Consider the following 24694-nt stretch of genomic DNA (forward strand, 5'->3'; position numbering starts at 1 on the left):
GTCTGAGATGTGGGTTCGATCCCTGGCCTTGCTCAGTGGGTTAAGGATCTGGTGTTGCTGTGGCTGTGGTGTAGGCCAGCAGCTTCAGCTCCGATTCAACCCAAGCCCCCAAGAACTCCCATATGCCACAGGTGCCACTGGCACATTCCTCATCTGTCACTGGTACTCACTTGTCCAGCTCTACCTTTACGGCTAGAATTCTAGGAGCAAGAAGAAAAACCCACTCGAGTGCTATGAACATCCCCGGTTAGCTAAGTGCACTATCAGCCGCAGGACCCGCATGCCAAGAGGCACTGCCCACAGGAGGGAAGGGGCCCGAGTTGGGAGGCAGAGGCCTTGGGCGCCCACCACTCGCAGCTGCCTTGTGACGGGCGCCTTGGCACAGGCAGCTTCCCCTGGTCCTCAGACTGTCCTGTGCTGGGCTGTTCTTTGGCCCCACATGTTACAGGCAAGGTCACAGAAGCCTGGGGAGGAGATGTCACAGCCCCAGACAAGGCTGCTGGTCAGCACAGAGCTGACAAAGCCACACGGCTCTCCCAGGTCTGACACGTTCTCCCCACGTGGGGAGAGCCGTGGAGGGGCCTCTGGGAGGTAACTAGGTTCACAGGGGGTTGGGGGGGGCGCGCGGCTGGGGCCACTGAGGGGACCCAAGCCCTAAGGAGAAGAGGCCAGAACCCTCCCCACCAGAGGGCAGAACACGGAGGCGGCCTCCCTGGCCTCGCACCAGGGAGAGAGTCTGCCAGCAGCCTGATCCTGCACGGCCCCGCCTCCCGGCAGTAAGAAAGCACCACCAGCTGATGGCTAAGCCCCGCCCTGTGGCACTTTGTCACCGAAGCCCAAGGAGACCAAGACAACAGCCTGTTTCAAAATGCATGTTCCAGGAAAGCTGGGTGGCTGGGAAATGCGAGTGTCTCACCTACAGTTTGGTCCTGAAGGAGGGGTCCCGCGACAGCGCTGTAGGGAGACTGCCATCTCTCTGTGACACCCTGAGGTGTGCCTACTTCCCCAAGGAGCTCATAGGACCTCATCATCCCTACGACCTCACCATCCCTAGGACCGACGAGGGAAACGGAGGCCCAGGATGAGTGGCTGTGGTGGGACTAATAATCCCCCCGCAAAAGAGGTTGATGGCAAGCCCCAGACTCTGTGAGTATGTCACCTCACCTGGCCAGAGGGACTGGGCAGATGTGACTGAGTGAAGGGTGTTGAGATGGGAGCCTGCCCTGGACTATCCAGGAGGGCCCAGTGTCATCACAAAGGTCCTTGTAAGAACGAGGCTGGAGCGTTCAACCAGGAAAAGAGTCAGTGACGGAGGCAAGATGATGTGACCCTGCTGGCTTGGAAGATGGAGGAGGCCCCAGGAGCCAAGGAGAGTAGGTGGCCTCTAGGAGCCACCAAGAACAGAGAAATGGATTCTCCTCTGGAGCCCCCAGAAGGAATCAGCCCTGGTGACACCTGGGCCCGGTAGTTCTGCCCTTGTGGCCACTGGAATTATAAGACAGTAAACATGTATTGTCTTAAGCCACTAAGTTGGTGGTCTTGTGTTACAGCGGCAAGAGGAAACTAATACAGTGATAGGGTCAGAATTCAAACCCAGAACCACTGACTCCGGAGGCTCTGATGTCTCCACTGCTGTGCGGCCTCCGAAGAATGGCAAGCCTGTACTCTCCTCTCCACTCTAGAGCTTGGACACTTCCACGGTGTGTCCAGTGTTGGGGTTTTGTTTCGTTCTTCTCTCTACCTGCCTTGTTAAGAAGGAAGGGAGACTTGAGATGTTATGCATGAATACATACTAACATATGAAATAAGGAAAAGGTGAAAAAGGAAGGAGAAGTGAGCATAAAGAGAAACAAGGAAAACTGGAAGAAATCAGGTGAGAGGAAGCCGAATACTAAGATTAAGTCAGGAGAAGTTAGTTTCCAGAGAGGTCCTATGACTTTGCTGAAGATGAGATGTAGGCTACAAATTTGGCTTCGAGCTCCCTGGTGGCCAGGGCAAAAAAGGAATCACTACACAATATGTCTCTGAGATTTAAAAAGAAACTAGATCCTTGGGATAAGGATACCTTTATTGTGTCACAGGGACTCAGAGGAAGGCCTCCCTTGAGCCTTCTCTGTGTTAACACCCTCTCCGATGCCTCCCCTTGCACCTGATTGATTATCTCACCCTTGTGAGGGATGGACAAGAGTTACAATGATTCTCAATTCCCTCACTGTCCGCCGAGCATGGAACTTCCTCCATGGACTGCCCATGCTTCCTGAGACAGAAAGCACTCATGCCGGGGCATCAGCAGGTATTCACTCACCCACCCCTGACACCAGAGGAAGAGGACAAACTACTGCTCCTCTAGCTTGACAAAGGCTTGTGAAGAGTTAGGCTCAGAGGTAGCGTCCCTGTTTAGATGTACTGTGCAAACAAAGCATACACCCAAAGGGGTGCCTGAAAGCAACAGCTACTGAGCTTCAGCCCTGGATCTGCTGAGTCAGCAATGCAGGCTGCACTCCACGGGACAGGTGTCCACTGTCAGCCAGGTGATGCTGCCCCAGGGCTTGGCGGACTCTGGGTCTCTCGCCACCCAGCAGGCGAGCCTGTGCTTGCGTTCTCCCTGAAGTGGCAGGCTTCTGAGAGCAGCAAGAAAGCACGCACCGGTGCAGAAGGACTGCCCAAGCCTCTGCTTGCTTCATGCTTACGAGAGCCCCAGGGCTGGGCCAGGTTCCATGGAGCCTGCTGATTCAGGGGGTGAAGAAGCTGGCTCCGCCTTTGAAGGGAGATGAAGTCATCACAGGGGCAGGGCACAGATGCGACTCAGGGCTGGGGGGCGGGGAGAGAACTGTGGCTGTTTTTTATCACCCACCACAGGTACTAACTGTCGGCAGCTGAGACCTTACTATCTGTCGGCCAGGACGCACTCAGAGATAGTTCCCAATTCCAGGGGATATTATTTGAATCAGGTAACTAATCAATTCTCTTGGGTAACTGTACTGTCGTTGAACCCCAAGGCAGGTGGGCAGAAGAGAAATGGCTCCCTGAAAGGTTTTTGGCTTCTCTAAGGCTGTACGTTTTCCTTCGATGAAAACAAAAAAAGTGCTTGTGTGGACATGTGCGCACACGCACATGCGTATACGTTCACACATGCGCACACCGGTATCCTAAACACAGAGTCACCTCTGACCTCTCCCCTCTACACTGGGATCTGTCATTTTTTGGGCTTTAATGCTTGTCGGCTGTGTTCCCGCACCACCCCGTGTCGCCCGAAAGCTGCGATTGCTTCACTCATCTTTGGAGCATTAAAAATAAATAAATAAAGAAAGAAAATAAAAGGAAAGTTTCGGAAGGGCAGCACTTACCCCATTCACAGGAAAATAGACTGAAAGGAAAGTATTGTCAGAGTGTTTTTGCAAATGACATTTTCGGCAATATACATTATGATTTATTTTCCCATGTAATCATCTTGATTGCAGACATCCTTTTGGAGAAATCGCACTGCTCTTGGCTAGCTTTTTAAAGCCTCACAAGACAACTTTCAAACCTGATTAGTATGTATGATGGGAAATCAGATACATTATATTTAGCTTGAAGTGCAGAGCGCCGTGGGTGCAAAGAAAGAAAGATGGGGGGAGGGATGAAAGAAGGGGGAAAAAGAACATCTGTACTGCTTTTCAGAGGAAGCTGCGCGGCACACGGCAGGGAGAGCAGTGGGGCTGCTGAGCGGAGTTTGCTCAAGACGCCCTGATGGAATTAACTGGTTGTGGCCCAGCTCCTTAGCGGACAGCTCTCCCCGGTCGCTAAACCGCATGATGCGATGACTCCGCGCGGGACACACTCGTGCTTTTCTGATCCCACACCTGAGAGCACATCACCCCCGTCCACGTGGTCTGCCTGGTGGCAGGGACGGTGACTCGTGGCCTGCAGGCTCACAAGCCCTTCAGTGGACCATCGCCCGCTCAGTGGGCACACTGGCCTAAAGGCAGGCAGGTTGGACGTGGTATGGCCACCTGACAGCTCTGCTCCAACTGCAGTGTGCAGAAATGACCAGGGTGGGGCGGGGGGGGCGACACTCAGGGCAAAGGGTCTGCAGTGACGGAGCTGTGGGGCGCTTGCCCAGAAGCTGGACAGACGGAGGGTGTCTCCTCCGGTGGAAGCCCTGAGGGTCTGGCTTGCCTCGTCCTGGCCCTGATGCCTGAGAACCAGAAACAGAAAGCAAACACATGCATCCCTGGGGTGTGAACGGAGCCGGTACATCACCAGAGCCCTGGTTCTTAGGTTAACACCACATGGCTCAATCGGGAGCGGAATGCGTGTATGGGGCGGTGAGTGGGGGGATTTGAGATGAAGAGAGATTTCAGAAGAATTTCACGGGTGGGGTGGGGACTCCAGGCCACACCCCCAGGTTCCTGGAAGCCCCTCTTCCTTCCCTCTGCCTGTTAGGTACCCTCGATGGGACAGGGTGAGAAGCTTCTCATTCCCAGGACACAAGGACCAAAGCCAGGGTTCACCAAGTAATCTAACTTGACAACTGCGTCCAGAGAGAAGAATGGGGGAGGGATGCTGGCTGGAGGCCTACGGTGCACCTGAACAGGTCTAACAGCTGAACTTCCATGGACCACTGCTTCACCGTCACGGGAATCCCGAATATTAACCCATTCTGGGTGCGGACCCTCGAGCACAGAAAGAGGAGCTGAGCCAGTTCATTACAGAGACCAAATTTTTTTTGACTCGGCTGCACCTGCTGAAACATGAAGCTGCAGACAATCCCCTTCCCCCCCCACCCCCATCCTACCACACCGGGGGCCCAGGGGAAGGAGGGCATGTGTGCCCAAGAGCCGATCTCTGACTCCATCCTGGAGGCTCTACCTAGGCTTCCTTTCTGTGGGTTTTAGATACCCCTGGTCTTTAACACTCAACTTTCTGCCTCAGAAAACATCTCTAAAAAGGTCTAGGCTTTGTTTGCTGTTTTGTTTTTTCTTTCCCTTTTCTGGCCACCCTGTGGGATATGGAGTTCTGGGGCCAGAGATAAGATTCAAGCCGCAGTTGCAACCTGCACTGCAGCTGTGGCAATGAAGGATCCTTAACCCACTGTGCCTGATCCCGCTGCACCACAGAAAGAACTCCGGCTATTGTTTTTTTTAAAGTGTGGCTTTGGTCGCCAGAATATTAAGTTGGCTCCCAAGATTCCTGCCCCCAGAGTACACCTGGCCTTTCCCAGTTAATCACTCAGCTGGGCATGTCTGTGAAGAAAGTTAATTAAGCCCCCAAATCAGTTGGCCTTAACATAAGGAGACCAGTCTAAACGTATGAGCCCTTTAAATATGGGTACAGACGTCAAAGTCAAAGACGGTCATAGAGACTTGAAACATGAAAAGATTCAATGCATAAGCGTCTCTGTTAATGACTTTGGGGGTGGAGGGGGTCCTGTGGCAAGAATACAGGTGGCCTCTAGGAGCTGGAAATGGCCAGCAGTTGACTGGGAGACAGAGGCTCCAACCTCACAGCTGCAAGGACCTGAATTCTGCCGACAACTGGAAGGAGCCTGGAGGTGGCTTCCACTCCAGCGCCTCCAGAAAGGAACGGAGCCCCAGCTGACACCTTGAACTTGCCCCTGTGAGATCCTGCGCAGAGAAGCCCATCACAGTGTGTCCAGATTCCTGACCTATAGGACTGTGACCTAGGAATGGATGCTGTCTTGAGCTACTCAGTTTGGGGCAATTTGTTACGCAATGATTGAAAAACAAATGCGGCAGCACATAACAGTCCCAGCTTTAAAATGCACACTTGCTTCTATTTAGATCTTTGACTTTCACTGTCACTATACCTTCATGGTATAAAATTCTTAACACAGGAACTCAAGCACCACAGCTGCATTAATTTTCCTTTTTTTTTTTTTTAACTAATTACTAAAGAATTAATTAATTCCAAAACAATATTTCTCGCAAGTACTACTCATCATTGTAACAGTATATGGGTGGCTGGTGAATCTAGACCAGCATCTACTGAAATTATTTTTCTATGCCATGTCCTACACAAAGTCAAGTGAAAAAAAAAAAAAATCAGTCCAAACCGAATTCTCAATTTCTCCTACAAAAGGCACCTGGTTTGGGCAGCAATGACTTATTTGAACACATGACATAGAAAAAAGCCCTACCCTGGGTATTTTTCTATCAAATATCTTCTAATATTATCTCCTAAGCTTCAGAGATGGGGAAAAAAAGAACAGCTTTATAAATCTCTTGTTATAACCAAAATCACACACAAAAAGATGAGAACCCTTCAATGTCACTAATTTCTCTGAAGCAATATAACGGCAAACTCCTGAGACCCTGGCTATTTCAGACAAAATAGAAAAATGTAGATTCTGGAGGAAGCTGGGGACTGGGCCTTTCTGCAACAGATTGTAAGCCAAGTCATAAATTGAGGTAAAGCAGGAAATACAGGGAAGAAAAAGGCATGGAAGCTGTGGGTTTGTGCCTACCCACTGGGGGTCTGTAAAATCACTGGGCTGAGGGTTCTCCTGTCCGTTCTGGATACACGTTCACATGGCTGAAGCCATGAGAACATTCTACCAAGAAGCTATGGCAAGAAGGGGGGGTTCCCTTAAGGAGGAGAGTTGAAAAGACGAAACCAAAAAAAAAAAAAAAAAGGCAAAGAAAATCCACGTGGAATACACAAAAACATATGCCTGCTACACCCAAGCCATTACATATCTGCCATTAGTGCTGCTTAACCATCCTATGCTGTACTAGGATCCACTGCTCTCCGAGTGTTTTAAGAAGAGACAGTCTCACCATGGTGATACAGGCGATGCTCGGGGGACGGGGCTGGCGGGGGGAGTGGAACAGTCCTTATTATAAATTCATTGGCTAGATAATGTCTTAGCTCCTGAATGTCAACTACTTGCCCCTTTAGACTCTGCTAGTGGCCACATCTACATCCCTCCCTGGCTTTGCCTTCCACTGTCCCTTGCCTGGACTGTTCCCAGACCCCCTCTGCTGCCAGTCCAGCAAAGCCATCCTTCTGACTGAGGCTGCAGGGGGCCTAATGGCACTTGGACCCCTTATGACATGTAGGGAAGCAAAATATCCATAAACGTCTCCAGGGCTTTCCACTGCCATGACGAGAAAATCCAGAGTCTTGTTGGGGTCCCCAAGGCACAAGGGGACTTCGCCTTGAATTCACTTCCAGCCTCAGCTTTGTCAGCTCTGTCCCTCTCCTATGCCAGGCTCCAGCTAGAGAACCACCTGTCCTTTCCCCCAGGAGAATGTGACCTTGAGCAGCAAAGGCTTTGTTGGAGGGGAGAGTGACAGCACGGGGGACCTGCAGAGTAGTAACCAGATACCCACCACATAGTCATGGTTGTAGAGGGCACTAGGGGGACAACGCAGGATGGAGGGGTATCCACTACACACTCAATGCTAGGGGTCAGGCAGGTCTTTCCAAGGTCAAAGTTAGTTTAGAGAAGGAATAAAGAACATTCTAGTCAGAAGGATGGGCATATAGAAGGACGCCGAGGCAGATCTGGGGTTGGGGAGCAAGACGCTGGTCAGCTCAATGATTCAGAGGCCTGGAGTCAGGAGGGTCTCTGGTAAGCCACCATGACCAGCCGGGGTACAAGTGGGTGGCTCCAGAATTAGTGTAAGTGCCACCTAGGGTGACAGGCTAAAGCCGAGGAGATCGGCTGGGGACTAGGGAGAAGCAGAGGGCACATGCCCACCCAGAGAGAAGTGGCCACTGCTCAAATGCAGCCGCTGGTACCGCCTGGCTTTGATGATGCCAGGGCTGCTTTGTCAAGAGCAACAGGAAATCCAAATCGTGATGTGAGGTCTCCCAAAGTTTAAAAGGCTGGCAACAAATTGATTTCATGGAGAAAACAAAACCCCACCAGGCTCAACATAAGACATCTGCCAGCCACCAACGTGTGACCTCTGGGACAGGAACTGGAAATGAGCACAGGGAGTGTCCAAGAGCTGGAAGATGTGCTTGTTTCTTAGCCGGGGTCTTGGAAAGCAAGAGCGTTGAAAAGAAAGTGGATCCCATGGGGGTAGGGGTGGAGGTGGGAGGCGGGAGCAGGCTGGGGCCTCAGCAGCTTGGGGGTGAGAGCAAGCGTCTCTGGAGGCTTGGCAGGAGGCTGGGTCCCCAGAATCACAGCCCCCCGCCCCATCCATTAGTCCATTCCATCAGCAAATGTTCACTGAGGACCTACTAAATGCCAGGCACTGTTCCAGACTCTGTAAAAGCAAAATAGACAAAATCCCTGCCCTGGAGGAAGGCACGCCCATGTCCTCTTTCTGGGGAAAGAGAAAAACAGGGCAGTGTTCAGGGGACTTGAACCAAGTCTCCAATCCATACCGGTTCACCATTCTGAGCTTTGAGCTCATTCCCTTTATCTGAAAATCAGGCAGGACCAAGGGCCCAGGCATCAAAGAGACCCCAGAGGCCACAGGTGCCAGCAGCCCAGGACTGAAGGGCAAAGGGCCTCGCACCCCTTGTTCCCATGCAGAACCCCAACATGCCGAATAGTGCCCACACCCAGCCAGTGCTCAGCATTTGCCAATATAAGTTTGACCATTCTGAAGCTAAGAAATATTACCGAGATACCGGGGGAAAAAAAAAAAAATCACTCAAGTTGGAATTGGCTTTTGCATATCAAAAGCCTTCCTCTTGTGCTTCCAGATCTCTATGTGATGGCGCCCAGGGAGAACAGGATCTCAGGAACCAAAGAAAAACAGCTCTGAAAACAATTTGGACAGACAAAGACAAATACTGTATGATTTCACTGAATCTAAAAAATAAATACAACAAACTATTGAGTATAACAAAAAAGGAGATGCTACAGAGAGAACAAACAAGTGGCGACCAGTGGGGAAAGGGAAGGAGAGGGGGAGGGCGGGGAGGTAAGGGACTGAGAGGCACAAAGTGCTAGGTATAAAACAAGCTGCAAGGATACACTGCACAACACGGAGGAGAGAGCCAACATTTGTTAACAGCTGTACATGGAGTATAACCTTTAAAAACAGTGAATCTACAGTACATCTGTAACTTAAATACTATCGTACGGCCACTCTTCTTCAATAAAAAAGAAAAAAATAGGAGTTCTCTTGCAGCCTCAGGCTAAGGATCCCACATTGTCACCGCAGCAGCGTGGCTCAAGTTTGACCTCCAACCCAGGAAGCTCCACATGCTGCAGGTGCAGCTGATAAATAGACAGACAGAGCGATAAAATAAAGTCACATGGGCCAACCAACCAGCTTGAACAAAACAATACAAGAGGTACACAACTTTTTTTTTTTCTTTTACAAAAAAAGAATAATCATTTGGCTGTCATTCTATCGACAAGACTAGGCAGGTAATCAAAAATGGATGGAACCAAAACCTAATACCCCACTTCAAAAAAGGAGAAAAGCGGGTCCAGGGGGTTCTCCCCTTTGCCCGACTGCCCCTCACTCACGGCAGTCCCCTTCCTCTTTTAATTTCACTGTCACAGTTTCAGACTTTGTTTCTGATCCCAGGGAAAACAAACAAACAAAACATGCTGCCCTACAAAATCCTACTTACACATGCTGAGTTCACTTCTTCCCTAAATGTGGACCCAGGCTCGTGGGGGACGAGGGTGACCCAGCACGTGCCCTTCTGGGCATCACGTCAACTGCTTTCAGGTAGCCTTTCGCTGGTAGGTCCTTCCTAACTGTGTCCTCAGGCCAGCACAGTTCACAGGGGGCCCAAGATCAATGAATCACTGCGGACGTGGGACCAGGCTCCTGCATCAGAGGAATTTCCCGACCGCTCCTGTGCTCTGACCCCACAGTAACTCCGCTCTCCCCACGCCTCCTGGCCAGCTCCCCTCTGCCTCACCTGACCCAGAGCCTGCCAGGCAGCCATATGTTGCTGGGGCCAGCCGCCTCCATTTCTCCTTTTGTTTTGTTTTTTCTTTCTTTCTTTTTAAAGGAGGAGGGAAGTACCTTGTTTATTTCCAAACTCCCTTGCATCTGATGTGCGCTAGGCTGGCATTTGCTGTTAAAGCAGAAAATTATAAGGAGGGCCTAATTGACCCTCCTGTGTCTTTGAAAAAGCCTGTCTGTGGTCTCTAATTGACCCTCTAGGTACCGATGGAACAATGAATGAATCTTCAGGAAATAATGGAGGGCGATGATTAATAGCCCGGGTCTGGCTGGACCTCTGTCTCCCCCAGCTCTTCCCCCGCACCTGCCTTCCTCCCGTCGTGACACTTGAGTCCCCGCATTTCCTAAGCAGCGATTTATTATTATCGCTGAATAATAAATACCCTGCAGTCAACACGTGAAACAATCGGACACATCACGATTCTGCAGAGATGGGGATGACATTTACTTAAGCTGGCGTCCTCATTTTTCTCTTTGGCAACGCTCGCAAGGGTCTTCCTCTGGTAATTGCGGGCAAACTCAAAGCAGAAAGGCGGCTTCTCTCAAGTTTCTAGTAAAATGACTGCAGACGGGAAGCCCTCGGGAATTGAGGGTTTCTTCCCTGTTCCCTAGAGCAGCGAGTCCCCTTCCGTTTCAGGTGAGGATAAGGCCTTTCGAGAACACAGTGAACGATAAAAGTAATGGTAACAAGTGACCCCCCCCCGCCCAGTGTAAAGCAGGTAGCTGCCCCCCTTACACATTAACCCGAGATCAGACCGAGATGAACTCAACGCTTATCATTCCCATTATTCAGATGAATAAGCTGAGGCGCAGCGAGTAACTGGCCCAGAGTCACAGGTCCCCAGTTCTGCCTGTCTCAAAATATTCAACAATAACTGTGCAAACATAATCTTAAAGGGAAAACATTTTTAAAACTGGGTAAGAACATAAAAGGAAGTGCCTTTGCTTTATTTTAGGTTGGCTCAAAAACGAACCTTTCCTCTAGACATGGCAAGAGAGAATGCTTAAATTCTAAAACATGCATGTCTTGGAGGTCCTGCTGTGACGCAACAACATCAGTGGCATCTGTGGAGCTCTGGGGCGCAGGTTCAATCCCTGGCCCAGCGCAGTGGGTTAAGCATCCAGCATTGCCATAGCTGTGGTACAGCTCGTAACTCTGACTCAGATCTACCCCTGGCCCAGGAAATCCATAGGCGAAGGGAGGCCAAAAACCAAAAAACAAAATAAAACATGCACGTCTCTAGGGGATGATAAGAGGCCAGAAGGACTTTTTCCCCTTTTTCCAAATTCATAGCATCAACTAAACTTTTAATTGAAAATGATTACGAGGGAAGGAAAGGAAAGGAAGGAAAAAAGCCATCAAAAATCTCCTTGGCTCCTGGTACTGCTCCACCTTCCTCAGACCTTAAATGGCAAGAGAGCCTCAAGCTGTCAGCCAGGCTCCTGGGTGTCGCTCTTCCTGCTGTCAGGCTCTGCAGGAGAGCAGGCCGCTGGGCTGCCTGTGCAGCAACACGGATGCTTGGCGCAGGAGCACAATTTCTGTGAAAGACAGGGATCCTCTCCCACAAGCAGACTCACCCCACGGTCAGAAAGCACTGGGCCATCATCCAGAGTCATGGGCTGGGAGGGCTGTGGGCTTCTGAGAGCCATCGAACCTGAGACCTCTGCGAGCGACTCCAGTACAGAGGAGAGAAGTGAATACTCCAGTCCGCGTGCCCTGAGCGGAGGGCGCCTTAGGTCACCTCTAAGGTCCCGTTCAAGGTCATGATTTTACATCTTTTGGGTTTTAGGAGATTTTTTTTTTTTTTCTTTTTGGCCCCACCCAAGGCGTGCAGAAGTTGCTGGGGCAAAGGACTGAACCTGAGCCACAGCAGTGACAACGCCAGATCCTTAACAGCTAGGCCAGCTGGAACTCCAAGGTCATGATTTTAAAATCAAACAAGATCCTCCTGGAGATTTTTGGCCCAAAGACAGACCCCTCCTAAGGGCAGACCCCCTCCCTGTCTCCCCTTTCCAGAGGAAAGGAAACAACTCATCCCAGAAACACCCATTCCAAGGGCAAACCAGCCCCTACAGAGCCCTCACCCCCCCCCACTCCCTCCACTGGGCTGTCATACTCCACGCCATGGTCCACCTGCCCCCATCACCCCATGGCCGGACACCAGACACCGGGGCGGCCCCCAAAGCCCAGAGCCTGCTGAAACTATGCCGGCTGGTTGACCCTAGGCCTTCGTGCCCCACCTCCCAGGCTCCTTCCTCCCACAGGTTCCCCTCTCCCTCTGCCTTCTGACCAACGCTGGCGCCTCGCGTGTGCCCCATGGCATGACCTGTGCCCTCTCCCTTGAGATCTCTTGAGTAACAAAACATCTTTTCGATGGCAGTTGTCTCCTGACCTCTGTATCTACACAATAATAAAACCACTAAAACAGGCAGAAGGAAGGAGGGACAGAAAAGCAGACGGATGGAGGGAGGGAGGGAAGATGGGAAACAACTGAAGAAGGAACAAAGAATGAAGAGAGGGGGATGAACTGAAGCCCTGCCTGTCATTTTGGAGAGAAACACCTAACAACGCTGTCAGAGAAACCCTTCGCTACTTTGGGGAGAGAGGGGCGCGCTGAAGACACACAGGATGCAGGGTCCCAAGCGGAAACGCTGACCTCGCATCCAATGCGCAGGGTCCAGCGGGCTCTCAGGCCCTCCTGCTGTGGCCACCTTGCTCAGGACACAGCACAGAAGCTACTTTCCTGGCCCGACTGACAGTCAACACCCAAAGTGGGACTGGCTTGCAAATGGGTCTATAAATAGGAACCTCCAGCCCCTTTTAACTCACTCTCAGGGCTTTTATTCATTAAGATTCGGAAGCTCTGGAGGGTGCAGATGCGCCTTCTTCCCTCCTGGATCCCAAATACAACACCCCGTGTGGAAGCAGATGGCTTGGGATAAATACCGATGACAGTTTACAGGCTGAGACGTGGCTTCACCAGAACCGTGCTACAGCGTGATCTGCTTGGGGAGAGAAGGGCTAAGCACATCCGGCTTTAAGTGGAGGTCACATTTACACATGAAATTTCGGGTCCGTGGAAGGAGTGCCGGGGTCTGCGGGTCACTCTGCCAGGGACCTCTCCATCATGGCCCACAAGGAGCCCCACCTAATGCATGAGGAAGCAAGCATGTCAGGAAGCCAAGGATGGCTCAGCCCCCTACCAAGGGCTGGCTCTGTTAACACAGATGAGAGCTCCCCCCCGCCACCTACCCCGCTCCCCTGATTCTAAAATTCTCCATGCGTTTGCTGCCACCCGTAAAAGCTGGTGGTTTTGCTGATCGGAAACCGCGTGACTGAACCAACACCTGCTTCGGCACTTAACCCTGGAACGGGAGAGGTGAGAGTGGTTTCTGTTTATTTTTATCCCGACCGTAAAATGGAAGAGCAATCACGTCGGTCCATCGTGGCGGAAGAAAACCAAAGCTGATGGGAGCAGACAGAGCCCGGCTTTCAGGGATGCTGCGCTAAGCGCTTCTCGGCGTGTCAGGACCCGAGCAGCTTGAAGGCGAGTGCCTGCCTCATGCTTGCAGCGGTCACCGTTCAAGGCAGAGGTGCAAGGGGCGAACAGCCAGCAGGCGCATTCATCTCACGCCAGGATATCCCTGCCCTCCGAAAGAGCGACGGAGGGGCGCATACCACCTTAGCCCTGCCTCCCTGGACGGTCCCGGCGCTTGCAATGGTACGACGGAAGTGCCTGGCTCCAAGAAAGCATGTCCTCAGGACACTGCGTCATTTGAGGGTTGACATTTCAAGCAAATCTAAACAACAATAGTTCAAACAACCAGGAGCCCTCTTGTGTTGAGAAAGTTCAGGCACTGATACAAAGGTGCTTCAAAAACACACATAACATTCAGGAAAAAGTCTGGGAGAATTCTGTTTTCCCTAAGTTTCTTCCGAAACCATGGGATTCCTTAGTATCTGTATCATAGACTGTATTGCCTGTTACTCAGAATCCATGTGTCCCCCAAAGATTTGTAACACACCCTAATAGTACAGTCATCAGTTAATCCTGAGCCTCCAGCCGAGGGAGAAGGTAAATCATCTCCCCTGTTCCTTTCCTTTCTCATCTTTCTTCAAAAGAAAAAGTGGTGTCAGCCCTCTGCCTTTCTGCTCCAAATTCTCACTACAAACTCTTGACTTTTTCCCCAAGTTGCCCAAATATGGGAAGTCTCACCTCCCAGCGGGCCTCCGCTCTCCATCCAGTTGTTCCAGCTCTGCGGCCGTTCACAGCAGAGCCCACGAGCAGGCTGTCTGGGAAGTTCCAGGGTGAGCAAGAAATCCCAAAGCAGAGGCCTCTGGTAACGTCAGGAGGAAATGAAAATTCCAAAGATGAGCTCTTTATCTACAGTCGAAAATGCTGATTTTCTTAACCCATGAAAATTAAACAAATAACCAAAAAAAAAAAAAAGATGGCCGAAATTTTATGTCCCAAACATGTGCTCTAGATGCCAGCCAACTTCAACCCACAGGCCAAATCCAGCCCACTGCTTGGTTCTATAAATAATGTTTTATTGGCCACACAGTCAGGTCCCTTTGATTACATACTATCTATGGCTATTTTCACTACACATCTCAGTTGAGTAGTTGTGATGGACGCCTTAGAGGCCACGGAGCCAAAAATATTTACTATCTGACCATTTATAGGTAAGGTTTGCAGACTCTGTTCTTGGATCTGCCTTGTCATCCTTGGATGACAAATGGAATGATCCACTAAGAGCATTTTAATGACAATATTAATAAATTATTAATTTGGGTTTAGGGTAGAAGAGAAAGTCAAAGAACTCCTCAAGAGTCACAACCATTATTTCGGAAATGAAAATCAGCCACACCAGATAACTAAATTCTATCACGCAACTATGTATTAGACACGTACTACGTGTCAGGTGTTTTCAGCGTGTGTATCTGCCAGGACTGCAGGGGGAAAATAGTTCAGTCCTCCTTCCTTCTTTCTTTCCCTCCTTCCTTCCTTTTTTCCGTCAACCCACTGTGCCCTTGTTTACTGTGCCTGAAAAAGGAAAAACACTCAGGAAAGTGACCGGCATGACACAGGTCATACGGACACGTTACGGGCACCTGGATTACGCGGATCTTCGGAGAGCGTCATTTGACTCCCAGGCGTGGTATCCAAACTGGAGGATTAAGTCATTTAGAAGGTACTTGATTCCTATAACACGCAGTGATTGTGCTAACGTTCAGCTTTATTTCCTTGCCCAGAATGATTTCCATTGGCTGCCTTACAGATTAGCTGCCTAATCTCCTAACAAGAGCTCCTTGATCAAAGGGTCTGGCGTGGCCTGGTGTCTTGCTGCTGCCAAGTGACTGATTGAAGAGATGGACAAAAAGGAGACACACCCCCAAGCCCAGAGAGTGTGATTCATAGTCGATCCAACTTTCTCTGAACCGCCTGTCGTGACTTAATGGGAAACCCAGAAGAATTAAATGGGGGGGGATTACATTACCATGAATAACACACACACATACAAGTGATATTCTGTCCAAAGGGCTTCTGAGTGCCAGTGACTCAAACAAATATATTAACAGAGCTTACAGCAGATTCAATCAGGTTGAACGCTCCCAGAATTTATTTTGAAATAAGCTTAATATAGCCGAGATATGAAGAATGAATCTACCGGGGGTGGCAGGAAAGCTATCAACAGGCCGATGCTACTTCTGCCTTAGGCTCTGCGCGGCCGCAGGGCTCTGGAAATCTCCCCATCAGAGGCCCAGGGGCGCTCACCCCCACCAATCTTAGGGCCATCTTCACACCCCAGGGAGCTAATTCTTTTCCTGACTTCATTCTAACTTCTGGAAATCATTTCAAATGTGCATTAGCAAGGCACCAAGAAAACGCTAACATTTAAAAGCGCAAGTTACGTCGCTCCAACCCATCCATCTGTGGGAAACAGCAATTCAGGGGTATACTGGGGGCAAAGCCTGGCAGTTCAGAGAGCAATCTGCCTTACAGGACCTAGATGCGCATTCACTTACAATTAAGCAGCGATGTTAATGAGGTTACGGTGTGTGACGGGTTAACGGGCTGCAGCCAAAAGGCAAATATTGAAATGAAGGCGTTTATTTTCGAACCAACAAGCCTGAACCGAACCATTACAATACGTCCCATTAGCATCCTCGTTATTGGGCAAAATAATTTCATCTCTGGAATTAATTAAATAAATTGGAATGACCTGGAATCACTGCTGAGGCCAGCGGACGGGCAGCATCGCATGAAAGGCAAACTCATTCAGAGTCAAGAGGCCCATCGATTCCTGGAGAGGTTCCCCCTCCAAGTGGGCGGGAAGTGAAAGCTAAAAACACGATGCACCCAGGAGGACAGTGATGTGCCCTGAAGGGAGCTGGCAGAGGAATTTTTAAAATCAAGTCTATTTTATTGTTATTACTTTAAAATTGAAGGACAAAATGCTCTCGGATTGAGATACCTACCAGGTGGGGAAGTTCATCGTTTGGGAAACTCCGATTCGGTCCTGAGTGGTCCATGCTGATTTTTCCCAGTCACCTCGATTTTTCATGAAGATGAACAGAGCATTCGAAAGGAGGGATGAGGTCAAGGGATGTGGGTTTTTTTGAGGAGAATCAAAGGCACACCCTCGATTCAAATCAGGTCCAATTTGCAAGCATTTCTGGGCCATCTAATGAAGGGAGTGGAAGGAAGGGTGGCAGAGATCGGGCGCTACCCCAGGGCTGTCTGCTACACCTCAAGGGGCCCTTTAACCCGTTGCCTGGGGGCCCGCTGTCGCTTACAAGCCATGTCACCTTAGAAATCCATCTATAGCCTCTGTGTCCCTCACTTTGTTCACCTATAAATCAGGGATCCTTGTAAGAGCCTCTCTCCTAGGACTGCCACGTTCCCTGCAAAGAGCAGACACACACAAAGCACGAAGCACAGTGTCTTCAACGTAAAGCCTCGATAAAGATGAGTCTTGCCCACCCCACGGCTTGAATCTGGCAGATATTCCAACAGGCCTGGTAATTCTTTGCAAGAACCGTTATGCCCAACTTTTCTAGCTGACACCTGCTCCCAATGTGTTCCGTGGACCATCTGCACCAAAAGAACTGGGGTGGGAGGGGCTTAGTCTAACAGACAGACTCCTAGACCGCATCCTAGATGTACCGAACAAGAATCCAGAAGGAGGCCTGGGAAGTGACTTTTTTTTTTTTTTTTTTGTCTTTTTGCTATTTCTTGGGCCACTCCCGCGGCATATGGAGGTTCCCAGGCTAGGGGTCGAATCGGAGCTGTAGCCGCTGGCCTACGCCAGAGCCACAGCAACGCAGGATCCGAGCCGCGTCTGCAACCTACACCGCAGCTCACAGCAACGCCGGATCGTTAACCCACTGAGCAAGGGCAGGGACCAAACCCGCAACCTCATGGTTCCTAGTCGGATTTGTTAACCACTGCGCCATGACGGGAACTCCATGAAGTGACATTTTTAAAGTTAAGTTCATGATTGAGTCTTAGGCACCCGGAAGTTTGGAGAATTTCTTATTTCAACACACAGGATGGCAACAGTGGAATCGCAAACTTTTCTTACACAAATTCGCTGCAATCCCACAGCGTCAGACACTGTGGGATCATAAGGGATATAACGATGGACCCCGCGTGCTTGTGAACAGTCTCTCACCCCGTTTTCTAGGCCTGCGCCGCTCTGGCTGCCGTTCAGCTGCTGGAACGTGCTGTGTCCAGACAGGACCGTGCCTGAGAGTCCTGATGACACCTACTGTTTGCTTTCCTCCTGGCCTGAGGCCCGTCTTCCACCAACAGCCAGCTCCCCCTTTCATCCCTAATTCCAACCTCCCCTCCCCAGGGAAAACCCTACCCCTAGACGAGGCTGGAGTGGCCTTTTCTAAGCCACACTAGTTAAGCCCTTACACTCTGCCACAGCAGTAACCATCTCGTGATTATTTAATTACGAGATTGACAAGAATGACAGAAAGACTGTCTTCCCTGAAAAGTGACAGAGGGTACGGACTGTTCCCTCCTTATCCACCGTGCCCAGCATGGCGGGTTCACGGACTCAACTATGTCCCTCGCAAATTCCTATGTGGAAGCCCTACCCCAACGTGACACCACTAAAGAGGTAATGAAGGTTAAATGAGTTCATAGGATGGACCCTAACCCAACGTGATGGTGGACTAGTAAGAAGAGCACACACTAGAGACACGTCTAACCCGCCGAGGGATGGCCACGTAAGGACACAGCACCAAGGCTCAGAGAGGCTGCAGGAGAAACCAACTCTGCCACCACCCTGACCTTGGACTTCCAGCCAGAAAGAAGGAAATTCCGGTTGTTGAAGCCACCCAGTCTGTGGTCCTCTGTGGTGGGGGCCCTGGCAGCCTGACACAGAACCTGCTCCAGAGCTGGGGCTCAGTGACCGTTCAATGGCCAACCGCGACTACGAGGCATCGTGGACTATGCCTGGGGAAGTCAGACCAAAGAACTTACAGGTTAAAAGAAACAAGGGCCAGACGTTCCCCAAGCAGAAGGCATGACGGTCGTGCAGGGAACAGCCTTCTCAGAAAGCAGAGCTTGGAACACGCCCTGGAGCTTGATGTCAGAAGGAGACTCACTGGCATGTGGAGGGACTGGGTGCCGACATGGGCGCCAGGGAGGATCCCGTGGCAGGAGCTTTTGGGCTGCCTGCTCAAAAGCCATCATTCCCGCCGCCGTCACCCTCACGAACCAAATTCCTGCACCCCTGAGCTGGGACCAGGACTGTGGCCTACTCCAAACAGCTCTCCTTCTGACTCCTGCAAGCTGCACCCCCGGACTGAATGCCGCCAGGAAGGAGGAGGGCCCCGTTCATGAAAGCACTCTTGCCAGCCCCGGGGGAGCTGAGGCCCAGCTTCCCTCGGAGGCGGCGCGCGATGTCATCACCTCGGTCTCCGCTTAACATGACCATGAAGACTGAATTCCCACGTGGCTCGCCATCTGCTTCTGGAAATAATCTCATTTTTAATAGCCTCACTGGACCCCACTATACATTGCCCTGAGTTAGAAAACGCCTTCCGTGCCATGCAGCCTTGTCTCCTTGCAGCTCTGCCACTCCAAAGCTGGCTGACGTTGGCAGTCACTTAATTCAGCCACAGTTTCCTCATCGGCCAGTGAGGAACCATGGATAAGCTGGAGAAGGTGTCCACTGAAGGAGGCGGTCGGGAAGATTAAATAAGATAAGGGAGGCGCCACGCGCAGCCCGGAGCTGTCAATAAATCCTAACTACGGCTGCACTGTTATTAAAGAGTCAGATTTGACTATTAATAATTAATTAATAAATGTCCACGTTTACTGAAAGATGGCTCCTGTTGAGCAATTACCATCAGAAAGAATACTACTATCGGTTCTCTGTTTCCTTACCAAAATATTTGCTCTCAAAGCTCAATTTTTTATTCATGGGAAAGAGCATGTGCCGGATCTTGGTCAAAACATGCAAATCAGTTAATTCACAATTTTTTTTTTTTCCTGCTGAAAGCAGGAAACAAGGGTTTCTGCATGTGAGGCTTCTCCTCTTGTAGTAACCTCCAAGCCCTACAACCGCAGGCTTTAAAAGTGAGGGAGGTGAGTCTAGGTAGAGATTATCTTTCATCACAGTGGGTTCTAATAATAATCCCTTCTTTGACAAGAAATTTATGGCAGGCTGCTGAAACGTTAGTTTATTAATGATTAAAGTATCATCTGTCCTTGATACAAATAAACAGGGTTTTTGATTCATAAGCAGAGAGACAGGGGACCTACTGAGCCCTGGGAGCTATACAATTTATCGGCGTTCAAGTCTCATCAATGTATTTTCAGTATATCCAAGGATTCTGACAAGTTCCTGTTCTGAGGATGGATGTTCCCTCTACAACCCAGGGAGCACAAAAGGTGAGGGCTGGTCTTACAGGCTTAAAGCCTCCATTATCACCGAGGATTTAGTATGGGGAACTGCCCTTGTACCCAGATTTTCCTATTACAGGATTGGGTACATTCGATATGGTACCTGGGACGTGGCAACCACTGAAACATTTCCACATCAGGGTCCAAACAACTGATGAAGGTGCATACTGGGAGTTCCAACAACCAAGCAACGACCGTCAGAGTTGGTGGACTGTTTTCACACGTATGGGGTTTGGTGCCAGTACGGACACCATGGAGGACCTGGGGCCAGAGGAATAACAGCCCGCTAACACACTGTGCAAACTACTTATAACACAGTTTTCTGTTACTAAAAGCTAGGAGCTCCTGTTCTTAAAATGATTGCCATCTTTAGTGTTTGAAAACATCCCTTCCTTCAGCCCTAATACCTGAACTGACACAAAATATTCATTTTCTAATTGGAATATGCTCTCTGAAGAATATCATTTAATGTGGTTGCATTTGATTTTTTTCTTCTTATCTGAGATCAGCAGGATAGACTAAATTAAGGAAGAAACAACAGGCAAGTTGAGAGCACAGGCTACTGGCAGGAGGGCAATTCTGGCAGGCACGACAGCACAGGACTCGGAAGTGACGCCACTAGATTCCTGGGAGAAATCAAAAAATTGAAGGGGTGTATACAAAGTCTAAGCGGAGGTCCCAAAGATAAGCTTCCCCTGTAAATCTCTTTTGGGGGACAGGTATCTGGGAGTCCCGTGAGGGGTGGGAGAGGTTCACTGTCAAGGCAAGCAGGCAGCCCTGTAGGTGGCAGCTCTCAACACCAATAGCAGGTGGACAATATTCCATTCCACCTCTCCTTAGTCTCAGAAGGCAAATGACACAGCAGGGCAATGTGCTCGGGTAAACACAGCAAAACTATTCCCCAGCCTGCCTTGCAGCCAGGTGGAGTCATGTGACACAGCCTCGTCCAATGAGATGTTAGCGAGTGCTGAGCTGCGCCTCCGTCTCTGGGAGACTCCTTACAGGGCCGACTCAGCAGGAAGGCTCATCCCACCTTCTGCCTCCTGCTTTCTGTGGCTTGGGCTCACACGGAGCTCAGTGGAGGCGCTGCAGGAGGCATCTTGATCAAGAGGCAAACTTTGGAGGACTGAAGCCAAATGGCTGAGAAGACAGAAAAGAAAATTACGAAGAGTCTTTGATGTCTTTACGGGACCCTCCTCTCTGTCCTGGACTAGCTGCTTTGCCCTAGACTTCTTTTAAGTGAGAACATAAGCCTTTCTATGTTTAAGCCAAACTCAGGTTTTCTGTTTTATGCCGCTGAACCAAGACCTAACAGAAACAGTGACATTTTTGCTTATCTCTGATGTCTGTTGCTGTCATGTGACTCTAAAACTGACTACATACTGTCTTAACACGTCTTTAAGATATTTTAACTCTCATCCTTCTGCTGAAAACCTATTCAAGTCCTTCTTTTACCTTAACGGGAACGAACAACAAGGTGTGAGACCAAGGAAAAGTTACGATGAACAAGGACCACACATCCGCACACCCCAGTTTGCATCTTAGCACCAAAACCCACATGTTCTTCCTCCTTGAATCTGCCAGCGGAGATCAGGAAGATAATCGCAGTCATCTCACTGTAAACCTGTCACTCATAAATTTATCTTAATTTCACTCAAAAGTGGTTTTTCCCACATGCTTTTCAAGTGTACGTTTCCTAAATTCAATGTATCCTGCATCTGGCGGCATTTCTTTTGACATGTTATAAATAATTCTCGAGGTCCAACACAATGAGGTTTTGAACAAAAGCCTGTCTTTTTCTCTATGACCAAGATTGACGGAATTAACCAACAGTAGAGCCCATTAATTCATTTCTCTGTAGGCAAAGGAGCATCACTTTGGTAAAGACGAGGAATGTGCACACACATCTGATTTTCTTCTCTGTCTGGGTCCAGGGCAAAGTATACACTCCCACCTTCCACAAGGTCATGTGACTGGTTCTGACCAGTAGGCTGTTTAGTGGGAGTGACAGGTGACATTCCAAATCAAAGCATACAGGCGCTGTCGTGACCATCTCCAGTGGTGAGCAAGAAGGCCACCTGTGCCAGACGGTACAGCACGAGACAGAGGAGATAAAGTCAACCTGGGTCCCGGAGTGACTGTGCGTGCAGGGACTCTGTCAACCCACACGGGGCACAAAGTGTGAGCAAGAAATAAAAAGGGTGCCCTGTGCTTGAATGGCATCCTCTCCCCACTCACCCCTTACCCCCACACACACACACACACGTACACTTCCTTACCCACACACACACAGCACACACGTACACTTCCTTACCCACACACACACAGCACACACGTACACTTCCTTACCCACACACACACAGCACACACGTACACTTCCTTACCCCCCCCACAGCACACACGTACACTTCCTTACCCACACACACACAGCACACACGTACACTTCCTTACCCCCCACACACAGCACACACGTACACTTCCTTACCCACACACACACAGCACACACGTACACTTCCTTACCCCCCACACACAGCACACACGTACACTTCCTTACCCACACACACACAGCACACACGTACACTTCCTTACCCACACACACACAGCACACACGTACACTTCTTACCCCCCCCACACAGCACACACGTACACTTCCTTACCCCCCCACACACAGCACACAAATACACTTTTATAACAGGCAAGAAAATGTGTTTGCTACTTTGCTTCTACCATTTTATCATTTCACGACTGGTTGTGGCTACAGACGGAGCCTGGACAGATGGCCTCTGGGCCTAGACGCTCCCGACTCCCAGGCCCCTCACCCAGGTTTTAATGGAGCCTCCCACCTTCACTTCCTCTGCATTAAGAAAGACAGAAAATGAAGGTACCTGGAGGTTATTGTCCTTCCTTCTCGCAGAAACGCCTTCACTGAGCCATGATTCAGGGTTATTCCAATGGGGGGGGGGGCGGTGCTGATATAAGAACCGTCTAATCTAAATGCATTTCTGTGTCTTTTGTAAAACCACAGGTGAGCATACCTTTGCTTGCTGGTTGCCCAAGGCCTCACGTGTGGACCTGGGAAGGAGGCGCCTACTGAAGTTCAATTTCAGGGAGAACATCACCTCTGCAGATGGGCTTGTGGGACATAGTTTTGATTCCCTGCCAATAGCAAGCAACGTGGTTTTCTTCCAGCCTCAACTGTAAGGGAACCTAGGCCCAAACTCAAGGTCCAACCACAGAAACAGGCTTATTCTACATTTTCACAGTGTCCACTCCTGCCTTCTTCAGATTGTCGCTCTTTGTTCTCTTAATTTTCAGACCTGCCAAGGGATTTTAGGTTGAAGAACAGAGTCCAGCGAAGTTGGGAACTCCGCCCTCACCCAAACGCCCGCCTCCAGGAAAATGGCATCAGGAGGTCATTATGTCAGCATCACGTAGAGAGGGGCTGAGATGCACGAGGGCTAATTGGCACCTGCAGCTCACAGCCTGAAATACCCAGTGCTGAAGGAAAGTGGGAGATTTCTCTAGGAAGCATTAGTTCTAGAAAAATCATCAAGATTAAGCTGTTTGGAGAGGCTTTCGGACAACTGGCTTTAAGCAAAGATGCAAATTGATGAAAACAGTTCTGCCAGTCCTTGGCTGATTCTTAAAAACAGAACAGAAACTTCACTTTTTATTTTTCAAAGTACAAAAAGCAACACATGTTCACATAAGGAGAAAAGAGGGGAGGAAAAAGCAGAAACAGTAGTAAGTAGTGCTCGCACCTACAGTGTGCTCTTAACTGGGAGGCGGGCACTATTTCAAAAGCCAATCTATGGATAAGGCCCTGGACCTGCACCAAGGCTAAACTGCTTATCCAATGTCACATCTCTCAGCCAATTAGTGAGGGGGGCAGAATTTGAATCCATGGCTATTTGACAAAGCTCATTAACTTAACCTTGATAATTAATTACACTTATCCCCCAGAACCAATGTGGATAGCTCACTGCGTTTCACGCAGAGTTGTTTTCTATGTGTGTACCTATATGTGTGTGTGTGTTTGTAATAAAAGTGGATTTAGACAGGACATGCAGGTTTGCAAACTGCTTTTGACACTTAAAATAAATCAAAGTTCTCAAACTCCATTAAGTTTTCTGAATATTTCCTAAGGCCTTTGAAAGCCTAAATTAATTTTACCTCCTCACCCACCCCTCAACCACCCACGCAGCTGACAATGGTGCTCTGTGTTTGAGTGGAAGATGTGACGCTCGTGAGCATCTCCAACGGCTGAAACAGGTGAGGCTCACATGAACTCGCGGAAACGCCCTGCAAAGGCAGGGCATGCTCATCAGGACCCGGACAGCAGGATGACCTGGAGATGCGCGCAGAGGCCCTTTCCCCAGTCAGAGACCCAAGGTGAAAGTCAGCACTGGCAAAGGACCTTGCGTTTGCATGCCAGAAACAAAGCCAACTCTTTGCTTCTTTACCCCAAATGAGCGGTTTTCGTGGGCACTACTCTTGCCTAGGAGCAGTGACTAATACATCTGCTATCAGCAAATGTGTTTGAAAAGCACATAGGTGGGAGAACCAGGGTCGAAGCCACAAAGTTTTAATGCCTGGAACCAAAGCTCAGAATCAAGACTGTGCTTAAGCGAATACATGAATGATCACCCTTCGCAAGCGTCAAATAAAAAGCTGTTGCGTTTATGATTCTTGTTTCTGCTACTCTTCCTGTAGGATATTAACCCTGTCTGCTGCGACTGTTTTGTTTTTTCAAACTTAACTATGAATATGTACATGTCACTCTCTCAGACACTGACCATAGATAAGAAGCCAGAGAAACTGTGTTGGTGGAAAAAGAACTGTTGATTCTACTTCTTAGTTGCTACATATGTG

General features: G+C 49.7%; 1 protein-coding gene across 3 annotated transcripts in view; it reads right to left on the reverse strand.

The window, feature by feature from the left end:
• The window catches only part of WWOX (WW domain containing oxidoreductase), a 960840-nt gene that overhangs the window by 559924 nt on the left and 376222 nt on the right, over nt 1–24694 (reverse strand). The window contains exon 9 of one of the 3 annotated variants that reach the window (XM_021097057.1): nt 19373–20962. The exons of the other annotated variants lie outside the window; for them this stretch is intronic. Within the exon in view, the coding sequence (XP_020952716.1) occupies nt 20927–20962 (36 nt within the window). The 3' untranslated portion in view covers nt 19373–20926. Of the gene's footprint in view, nt 1–19372; nt 20963–24694 lie in introns of those variants that run through there. 3 annotated transcript variants of the gene reach the window in all.

This window comes from Sus scrofa, chromosome 6, assembly GCF_000003025.6.
Source record: "Sus scrofa isolate TJ Tabasco breed Duroc chromosome 6, Sscrofa11.1, whole genome shotgun sequence".
Lineage (NCBI taxonomy): Eukaryota > Metazoa > Chordata > Mammalia > Artiodactyla > Suidae > Sus > Sus scrofa.